Source organism: Mustela nigripes, chromosome 7 (assembly GCF_022355385.1).
Source record: "Mustela nigripes isolate SB6536 chromosome 7, MUSNIG.SB6536, whole genome shotgun sequence".
NCBI lineage: Eukaryota > Metazoa > Chordata > Mammalia > Carnivora > Mustelidae > Mustela > Mustela nigripes.
In genome coordinates, this window is record NC_081563.1 from 40,315,132 (window position 1) to 40,325,690 (window position 10,559).

The 10,559-nt window shown below is 52.7% G+C and overlaps 2 protein-coding genes across 2 annotated transcripts in view; both read right to left on the reverse strand.

Moving 5' to 3' along the window:
- VAMP5 (vesicle associated membrane protein 5) overlaps positions 1–3,177 on the reverse strand; it is an 8,029-nt gene extending 4,852 nt beyond the window's left edge. Inside the window, exons 1-2 of the mRNA XM_059407630.1 lie at positions 3,149–3,177; positions 2,505–2,955 (exon numbers count right to left, since the gene is read on the reverse strand). Coding sequence (XP_059263613.1) covers positions 2,505–2,955; positions 3,149–3,177 — 480 coding nt within the window. The remainder of the gene's footprint in view (positions 1–2,504; positions 2,956–3,148) is intronic.
- Positions 3,178–4,493: 1,316 nt separating this feature from the next.
- Positions 4,494–7,897, reverse strand: VAMP8 (vesicle associated membrane protein 8). Its single transcript, XM_059405694.1, has 3 exons — positions 7,741–7,897; positions 6,224–6,382; positions 4,494–4,934 (listed from the first exon to the last, which is right to left on the reverse strand). The coding sequence occupies exons 1-3, from the start codon at positions 7,741–7,743 to the stop codon at positions 4,791–4,793; spliced, it is 306 nt and encodes a 101-aa protein (XP_059261677.1). The 5' UTR covers positions 7,744–7,897; the 3' UTR covers positions 4,494–4,790.
- Between the last annotated feature and the right edge of the window lie 2,662 nt (positions 7,898–10,559).

Consider the following 10,559-nt stretch of genomic DNA (forward strand, 5'->3'; position numbering starts at 1 on the left):
GGGGGGGGGTGGTAACAAAGGGCTGTAGCAGCATCTTCCTAGGTCAGCATGCCCCTGAGCTCAGAGCTAAGGGCCAGGGCTCTGCATCGCAGCCCTGGCTTCCCTCAAATCTTGCCTTTGCCCCTCACCCACTGTGCAAACTTGCCGACCCTCCACTTCCTCATCTATAAAGTGGCGACAAGAATGGTATCAACCATGTCAGCTAAGGCATGTGATACGTTACAAAGTGCTTATCACAATACTTGACACATTCTGAATGCTCAATAAATAATAGCTATTATTATGGACAGAGCCTGAGTTTCCCTCACTGATTTTTTTTTTTTTTTTTTTTTTTAAGCAGCCAGATCTCAAGAACTCTACAATACCTGCGGTCAATAAAACCTCTTAAATAATTTTACAAAATACAAAGCCAAGCAAGCTCTTCCTTGTTGCAAACGTGTGCACTTACTTGTCTCACAACTAAATACAGAACATCACCTGGGTCTTCACTAACCTGCACAGAGTTCATTTCCACCAGGCCCTGTAGGCCGTTGAGAAGGTTTTATGTCTTGACGGTGAAAACCATTCAACAGGCATGTATTCTGAGCTAATACGCACTTTTCTTACCTGATCTCATTTAATCCCTGCCACAGTCCACTGAAGGCATGTTATTATCCCAGTTTTGTAAGAAACTGAGGCTCAGAGGAGTGGAGTCCTCTGTCCAAGGTCATAACAGCCAGTAAATAGATGATCCGGGAGTGGAACCCATGTAGACTCCAAGAATCACATTTTTAACCATGGTGCTAAAGTGAATGCAGGTAAAGCAGGGGCTCAAATACTTTAGCTGGCTGGCCAAAGACTCCCCAGACTTCTTAATGCGGCCAAATCAACCTGTGTGCCTCTGAGGGAAGCCCGTGGCTCAAAACCCACCTTCACTGGACCTTGCATGAAAGAGGACCATCTGTAGGATGAATGAATTCAAGCCCTTACCCATTCAGGTTTCATCTTTCCCATCACTGTTCTGTTCCATCCCCTATACCTGTCACCACATATGGCACCGAGGAAATGCCCAAGAAATGCTTGTTGACTGAATGAATCAGAGAAGAGGACAAGGAAGAAAGACCAGGCAGGGAAGGGGTGGGAAGAAGAAAGGCAAAGAGCTGGCGCCAGAGAAAGGGAAAGGTGTGAAAGATACAGAGGGATGGGGCTAGGAGCTGGGAAGGGAGAAAGATCAAGGTATGCCCCCCCCACCACCACTGACAGGCTCTGATCCACTGTTGGCCTCAGCTGAACTTGTGAGAGTGCCAGAGTTTTCCAGTAACACCCCCACCTCCAATAAATTATCCTGGCTTCAGCCTTCATTTCAGGAGTTTCCTCTTCTCCGACAGTGCTCAAGGCCGACTGGAAGCCCACCCCTAGCCCTGCCTGATCCCTTGCCCTGCATGCTGGGAAGTGGGCTCCAAGCTTTGTCCCATTCTTGGAGCCTCCTTCAGTTTCCTGGCGTGGGCTTAGAGCTCAGTGCAACCTTCCTGCCCCGCTTCCTCTTCCTGCCTCTGGTTCCCTAGAGATGAGGCCATCCAGACATCTCGACCCCCAGCCAGGCCACATCCCTCACACCTCTGCCAGCTTCACCAGGGCAGAAGCTTAAAGTCCCTGGCCAGCTTCCTGCCCAGCCCATCTTCCCAGGAGTCCAGGGGATGGAGGAAAGTTATTGGCACCACCTGTTCCTGACACCTTTGCCTTAGAGACAGCAAGTGGGGACACGGGCCAGAGTCTGCAGCAGGAGTGAGGGATGACTCACTTCAAGAATGTATCCCTGGGTAGAGGTTAGGAGAGAGCCAGGACTGTGCCACAGTCTGATAACTTCAGGGGAACCTTTAGGGTAAACATCTCCCTTTATCTTTCTGCAGAGGAAGGAGTGTGCCCTCCAGTACCCTGCCATGGGGCTGGCAAGCCCTCTCCCACCCCATCTGCTCAGGTTTCCAACTCCCGGGCCACACTTGGCTTCTCACAGCTCCAGGAAGGGCTGAAGAGGTCATCGCATTACCTACCACTCCTCAGGAGCCGGTTCTGAGCGCCAGGCGCGGCTCTGGCACTGCATCTCCCTTCACCTCGCAAAGACCCCACTTCACCGATGCGGAAAAGAAGGCTCGGGAAGGTTAAGTGACTAGCCCGGGGTCACAGAGACAGCAAGTGGCCACCACCAGGATCTCAGCCCCGAGTCTGACTCCGAAGCCCGAAGCCTGGGCTCATAACCCCTTGGCTCAGGGAGGAGGGAAGCTGGAGTCCTGCACACTGCGCGCCAGCGGCCAAACTTTCCCTTCCCAGTCTGCGCTCCCCCAGTGGAGGCGCTGGCCCCCAGCCGGCTCCCGGCCGCAGCCACCACACTGAGGGGGCGGGGGGGGGGGGGGGACAGGCGCGGGTCCCGGACGACACCCCCGCCCTCGGACTTCATCCTCCGGCCGCGCACCCCACGTCGCCCTCTGTCCCCCGGCCGGCCGGCTCCGCCCCGCCCGGTCCCTCACCATAGCTGCTGCCGCCGCCTCGCCAGCTCGGGCTCCTCTGTCGCCCGGCGGCCGCGGTGCCAGATACCAGGGAGGAAGCGGAGGGGCGGGGCCGCGGCCGGCGGGGGCGGGGGGCGCGCCTGCCCGGAGCCGCGACCCAGACGGCGGGAAAGCGAAAGCTGCCGGCACCCGGCCCAGCCTCCGGAACTGGGGGACTCGCGCTTGAGCAGCCTGGTGCTCGCGCTGCACGCTGGCCACACGTCGGGGTCCCAAGCTGTGACCCGGGCACAGTGGAGTGGGCTCTGGAGCCGAGGTAGCGCTCGTTGCACAAGCATCTGTATCCGTGCCAAGGCTGGGCACGGCGCTAGAGACGTCTCGAACAGCCAGCCGGGCCGGGTCTCTGCCACCTTGGGTGAATGCGTTCGCCAGTAACCAAAATCTGAGTCCCGGGAAAGTTTTGAAACGAAAGAAACTTTATTCACAATCAACATTGTGAATGCACTACCTGCGGCTGAACTGTGTATTTCGGAACGCTACCGCTGTCTGTTACAACTGTATGCACATTTACACAACGTATGTTGTGCGAATTTCTCCTCAATTCAAAAAGAAAACAGACTCCCACGGAGAAGGTGCTAGTTCAGGCTTTTCTGTATTTCCCTCTTCACCACAAGGGCAGCTGCCGCCCTGCCCTCATGTGACCCTGCTCCTCAGTGGGAGGGAGGATGGGCGAAGCCACCCTTCCAGAGCCTTCCTGAGCTGAATCTACTCTTTCTCCTTATCTCCTTTCAAAGCTGCAGGGGGTGGTCAGAGACCCGTGCTCTCCAGCCCACCCCAGCCACCCCCAGCCTCTCTTGAGGAAGGGGGTTGAGCCTGCGTGAGTACAGCCCACATTCCCACCCTGGGCAATCTAGATCCCAAGGAAGAAGTTTCACCCCAGTTCTGTGGACTCTGAGTCCAGGAATGACCTGAGAGAGAGGATGCCCACAGGTCCGTCTATCATAGGAGGACAAAGACTGTCCTGAGGGCTTTTCTGTGCTTTTTTTTCCCTCCCTGGTTTCCAGAAGCTGATTTGGCAGGAGGAGTCCCAAATCCTGTCTCCCAACCCTGACCCTTCTACCTTCCCTCCCCAAAACAGGTTGTTTTCAATACTGGAAAGTTGTAAAGGGACAGAGATGGCAAGAACCCTTTCCCCAAACCAAGACAGAGGAAAGAGTGACAATGAGGTGGAACCTGGCGGGGGTGGGGAGGGAAGGCCAAAGACAAAGAGGCCCATTGTACATGGAGGGGAAGGAGGGCCATAGACCTTGTCCTGTGACACTGACTGGGTTCGGCCAGGCCACGAGACATGGGGAGAGATGCTCGCCCCCTCAGCTGAGACCCAGAGGCCCTGCTAAGTCCCCAAAGGGCAGGGGCAGACAGAAGACAAATAGAACTTCACAGAACCAGGGGCGCCTGGCTGGCTCAGTCGGATGAGCACATGACTCTTGAATCCAGGGTCGTGAGTTCAAGGTCCATGTTGGGTTTAGAGATCACTTAAATTAAAAAGAAAAAAAACAAACGAACAAACAAAAATAACTTTGCAGAACCAAAAAGAAGGAAAAGTGACCCAGCTCCTCCAATCCCTTACTCTAGACTGCAACAGGGCCACACAAGAGAGATAGAAGGAGGCCCTCGCCTGTCTCGGCTAACACTTCCAGCAAAGAAGTAATAAAAGGGACATGGCAAGACCCCAGGGGGACATACTTAGGAGTCTTGCATGCCGCCCTAAAATGGTTTTGAATTTTCCACATGTGAAGAGCCTCAGAAAATTCTGGTTCTTGAGACCTCTGACCAAAAACGGAAGTAAGAGAAGGATGGGAAGACTCCATCTTTCTTCTCCAAACATACACTGTCTACCCCTCCAACCACGGGGCCTCAAATAGGTGAATCTCAGGCAGAGGTTGTCCCCAGAGAAAAAAGAAATAGAAGAGCCAAAGGCAAAACGAAAGGGGAGAAATTACCTCACATGTGTAGGGATACCGAAAGGTCTTTATTGCCCACCGGCCACCATCCGTTTCCCAGCCACAGGCTGGGCTTTCTGGGTGTGTCTCCAACCAACTCTGGGGGCCCATGAAACACAGCCACAGTCCAGCTTTCTCCTTCTGGGGGGCCAAGGAGCCTGGGGCAGACAGTGTGGTAGAGGGGCCCCTGAGTGAGGGGCAGGAGGATGCAGCAGCACTCCCTGTGGGCAAGGATGGGAGAGAGGACCCTTCTTGGCACCCGCTGTGGAGGGTTGCCCCGAAGAGGAGGGCGGGGGCGAGGGGCTCCCTAAGTTGGGATGGCATGGGTGGCAAAAAGCACGATGAAGAGGATGATGATAAAAACAATCACGCAGATGAGGACAATCATCTTCACGTTCTTCCACCAGAACTTCCGAGCCACCTTCTGCGATGTGGTCTTGAAGTGCTCCGACTGTTGGGGACAAGGCAGAGTGAACCAGGGCCTCCTTCCACCGGAACAAGAGGACAAACAGAGGTCCACAGGCTAGCCATCTAAATATTTACGTGAGCAGTTGATGGAACAGACTGTTACACAAAGAAAGTGCAGTTCTCCTACCTTGACAGATACACCTTCATGACACTCTGATGGGCCAGGCTCAAATTTAGAATTCTTGGGCTCCCCCTGACCCCTGCCACCTCCCTTCTCTCCTTACCCCTACACTGTCACACACATGGAGGGGTCTTTTACATATGCTCACACTCAGGGATGCGACACTGTCTGTACAATCTGCCCTTGGGAGGGCACACATGGGCTGAGGGGCGCAAGCTCCAGGAGGCTCCACAACTCCTTGCCCCATGGGAACCGCTGAAGCTGGAGGACAGGGCCAGGGCAGCAGGGAGCTTGGAGGTGAGAGAAACTGTTCTTTCTCCTCAACATGAGCTGCAGGAATTACATTTCCCTGGGCCGTGCTCCCCAGACTCGGCCGTGGGAAGAAATACTAAGTCCAGGGACACTAGACCCAAGACTACACTCTGGACTTGGAAAGCCACAGTCAGTCTCTCCCTGTGGACATGGAACCTTAAGCTCCAACCTTTGTTGCAGTACTTTGTTAGCTACCCACTCCCTGAGCAGCTGGCTTCAGCCCCTGGCTAGAGAAAGAGACAGAGAGAGGAATGAGGTCTAGCAAGATGTGTGGGAGATATTATTCTAGCCTTCAGCTAGCAGAGGACCCTTGGATCAAAGAATTTCACTGCTCTTCCCAGCTTCCTTTTAAAGCAGACTCAGCAAAACCCTAGCAGTTTTCCGCCCCCTGCCTAGTAACTCCTAGAGAAGGCCAAAGGCCCTGGGAGGAATTTTCAAGAGCCAATATTTTTGCCCTGGGAAGGTCAGGCCCACATGATTGTCAAGCGCAGCCTTCAAAGGGAAAAATCAGTTTCAAGGGAGAGAACCCTAAGAATGCGAGGGCTGACTGGGCCATCTTATCTGTCTCAGAAAATGCCTCCAAGAGTCAGCTCTACCCATTCCCCCCAACCACTGCCAAGTCCCTGGAGGCATTCCCTGGACCCCAGTGCCAATCACTGGAGTAGACCAGAGTCAGAACTGAGGACTTGCTTGTCAGTTCCCCCCAAACAAGTGAAAAGACAGACTTTTCATTTTGCCCCCAACACCACCAACCCCCCAAACCCAACAATCCTCCCTCCCTCTCTTCCTCTACCCTACCCTCCCCCCACCCCCTCCCCCGGGTGGGCTCCCTATCTCACGGTGGCTTCCAGATCCTCTGTCTTGTTGCGGAGATGTTCCAGGTTTTCTCCTCGGGCTAGGATCCGCTCCACATTCTGGGTCATAATATTCTTGACGCCCTCCACCTCACTCTGCAGGTTCCGCACCTGATCATGTCCCCCACCTCCACTGGCCTCCTCCTGGACAGCAGCACAGGGGTTAATTAGACCAAGTGGTGGAGGAACCGAGAGTCAGCCTCAGAGGCCAGGGGAGGGGAAGGCCTGAGGTGGACTTTTAGCTTTTTTTAATGCCTCAGCTGTTTACAAAGAGAATGTTTTCATGTATTACTCATGTAATCAAAAACAAGTGCATTTTGAAGCCCCAGAAGGTGAGCGCTGATGTTAGATAGACTAGATCGAGTTTCTTTTCAGGTTCTCAAGGCCCCTGACGAGGAAAAGAAACACAGCCCTAAATCCCACTCCATGGTTGCCTTGCTCTTCTGATGTGGTCAGAGGACCTGGCATCTCATGACAGGGGAAACCCACCACTATTTATCAAAGGGTCCTCATTAAAAAATATGTGCGCTGGCCGGCAGAACACCATCAGGGGGCGCACAAACCCCCTCTCACAGCAAGACAGTAGCTGAAGAGAGATTTGGGCCCCAGGCGGTCCTGAAGCCTCCTTGCGGGGACCAAGAGCAAGAGCAACCAGGCTCCAAGGCCCCCACCAGGCCGCCCGAGGGACGGCCACTGCGCCATGAACTTCTGGTTTGCCCACCGCATAGCACCAAGTGCAGGCACCCAAGCCACCACCGCCTGCTTAAGCAGATATTAAATAAAAACAGCAGCCTGGGTGTTGAGGGAAATGGAGGGCAAGTCCTCCCAGGCTGTTGATAAGGTTTTGTGAACAGGGAGGGAAAAACCAGTATGAGGCTCCTCCCTCCCTGACCCACTCAACCTCTGAAAGAGGCCGGGAAGCCGGGGTCCAAACTAGACGGATTATCACAGAGAACTAACTTCTGGTTCCTTTAGAAACCCTTAGCTTTCTTCCTCATGTTTAGAGAGAGGGGGCCGCCGATTCCTTAGACTCCACGGGGAGACAGATTCTTGGAGTTTCTATATGGGGATAAGGTGAAAGGCAGCCGGGCAAAGCTCCCGCCGCAGGCTTGGAATCTAACCCCAAGAACTTCGGAGGTGCCGCCCGGGGCTGTCACAACTCCCGGCTGGCAGGCAGGCTGGAGGAGGAGATGCAGGGCCTCTCAGCAACTCCCCGCCTGGAATTCGGACACCCCCTCCCCCCGCCAACCCCCACCGAAACCCTGCTCCAGGCCAGCAGCGAGGTCAGGGCAGGGAGGGAGTGGACAAGGAGCAGGAATACCCGCCCAGGCGGCCGCGAGCTTTCCGCAGCCAAGTTGTCAAAGAAGAGCGGCCGCAGCCAGCGCTGGCCCGGTCCTCTGCCTTTGCCACCAGCTCCCCCGATCCCCGGGCCCTCCACTCCACCCCCAGGCCACACTGGCTCCTCTTTGAATCAGCCCCTTTCTGGTTCCCAGCGCGCTCACCATGTCTCCCGGCGGCTCGGGCCTGTCCGCGACGGGACTCGCCTAGTCTGTTTCCTCCCGGGCGGCCCTCGCTTCACTTCCTGCTTGCTCCAACTTTCAGCCTGCCCCCGCCCGCCTCGCATCCCGAGACGCGCCAGCCTCACCTCGAGCAGGTTCCCCCAGGTAGGCGGGCACCCTCCATCGCCCTCCCAGTCTCCTCCCAAACCAGGGCTCAGGCTTAAAGCCACAGGGCTCCTGGGCACCAGAGATTGTCTAACTCGCCAGGAGCAAGAGAAGCAAGATCAAACAGCCCTCCTAGGTTTCTTGAGGCTGGCCTCCTGGTCTAGATGAGGAGACTGTCTCCTTTTTCTTTTCTTTTCTTTTCTTTTCTTTTCTTTCTTTCTTTCTTTCTTTCTTTCTTTCTTTCTTTCTTTCTTTCTTTCTTTCTTTCTTTTTTTTAATAATGTCCTGAATATCTGATCCCAAATCTTAGAGACTGAAGTCAACTGTAAGTACCTCGCCAGGGGTAATTCACATGGAAACAGAACACAGAAATGAAAATTTCTTCCTGGCAACCGCTGTTCCCTTGTTGGTGGGTAGGCAGAGAGTATTAAAACCCCCCAAGTCTGGACTGCTGTGATCCTGGGCCATGGTGTCAGAAAGCTCTGGGTTACTAGCTGTGTGACCCTGAGTGACTCTCTTCACCTCTCTGGAGTTTGCAGGTGCTAATGCTGACCTCAGAGGACAGTGGGGAGGTGTAAAAGGACAGCATAGACAGTGTGCCCCACATGGTGTCCAGAAGGAAGACCTGTCCACTGTCAGAACCAGGAAATGCTAGTTTACCAATCCCTTCTTTCTTTCCAGAGTGCAACAGTCCCTTCAGGAGCCACAAAGAGGGGTTGGTGAGTCCCATCAGAAATGGTCAGAGCCTGCCCTATGAACAGAAAAGGGCCCCAGGGCAAAGGATTTTTCCACCACCTGGCTGGCTCCAGGCCACAAAAAATCTAGTCTTCCTGGATGATGTTTATCAGGACAGAACACTAACAGGGACATGCAAGAGGGAACAAACATTCCTGTCCCATCCCAGAAGTATCAGTGTCAGTTCTGAGAGCGAAACTTCAGCTTCTCTAACACATACTTTTTTAAAGGAATTAACAAATTTTAGATCTCTGTTTTGAGATGCATTATTCTACTTTATAATGAAATCTTATCTCCAATTAGATGAGATTATTGTAGTTTGCAAATCTGAAATTTGATGGACAGTACCAGCCTGCTTTCACAGAGAATGTAGCTGTCTCACTTCTCACTATCCTTAGAGGTAGGTCAGAATCCTTGATCTGTCCTTGCACTGTCCAGTACAGTATCCACTGACCACATGTGGCTGATGAGCACTTGAACTGTGGCTAGTCTGAATTGAGAAGTGATGTAAGAGTACACACCGTATTTCTTTTTTTTCCTTAGGATTTTTTTATTTGAGAGAGAAAATAAGAGAGCATACACTTGAGGAGGGGAGGGTAAGAGGGAGAGATAATCTCAAGCAGACTCCCCTGTGAGTGCAGAGACCTACGCCCAAGGGGCTCAGTCTCCCTCCCAACCCCGAGATTAGGACCTGAGCCAAAATCAAGAGTAGGACACTCAACTGACTGAGTCACCCAGGTGCCCCAAGTACTTCAAAGACTTATTACACAAAGAAGAATGCAAATATCTCATCAGTAATTTTACTTACCGATGACTGCTGAAATAATGCTGTAGGTATATTGATTTAAATTTTAGAAGTTGGTAACATTAAGTAACATTAATTTCACCCATTTCTTCTTTTAATTTGGCCAGTAGAAAACTTAAAAGTACAAATGTGACTAAATTTATATTTCTATTAGACACACTGTTCTATACCTTAATATTTGTGTGACCCTGGACAGACTGATGGGACATCTGTGACCCTCAGTTACCTCACTGTCTGCTCCTGGTGCTGAAACAAGCCGTGGTACATGGTGGCTATTATAATTACTATGATTAAGAATTCCAGATGCTAATATGCGGCAGTGGGTAGGGAAACATGAAAGGTGCCAAGAAACAAAGGACCAGAGTCAGATGGCTAAGGAGAGCAGAAACACATGGAGGAGAATTTCCAGGGTGGAAATTAGGGTTACAGCTGTTGAGGAATTATCGGGGTCTAGTATGCCACTGCCAGCCTGGGACATACATTGGTGTCCCTGAGGGAGCTGACCCTTGGCCTAAACCCAGCACCCATTAGGGAGATTCTCCAGCACCCACAGTTGGGAATGCAGCCTGCTCACCCTCTTCACTGTGCGGAATCCCTGAGGGCTTGGCCTCACCTGTACACATCACAATGCTTCCCTTTGTCAAAAGACCACCTTGCTAGCGCCCTCACAAGATGAGCCATTCAGTAAGGCACCAAACAGTGCACTATGAGCAGAAATGGTAATATGGCCGGGAGGTGTGGGGAGTGGTGCCCAGCCGCCTCAGTCAGAGGAGCATGCAACTCTTGATCTTGGGGTCATGAGTTCAAGCTATGTTGGGTTTAGAGCTTACTTTAAAAGAAAAGGAAAGGAAAGGAAAGAGAAGGTACTATAGGCAGGGTGCAAGAAGAGAAACAAGTCATTGATTTTTTTACGGAGAGGGAAAACTCTATTCCAGGAGAAATGGAGTGTAGGTCACTTTGCAAAGGAAAATGCTAGGTGGTCAGCATTGTAGCCAAAGAAGCAGTCATGGTGTGAATGAAGAGTGTTCTCGGTCCCAGTGTGATCAGAAGGTTTGGGTCTCAGCTCTACTACTCCCTGGCTGTGTAGTCTTGGGCAAGCCACTTCTCTCTTGGAGCT

What these genes read in the sequence shown, in the direction of transcription:
- VAMP8 (XM_059405694.1), bottom strand. An exon ending in CAGAGGATCTGGAAGCCACC is followed by an intron (nt 4,935 to 6,223) that starts GTGAGATAGGGA and finishes TGTCCCCAACAG; the next exon opens with TCGGAGCACTTCAAGACCAC.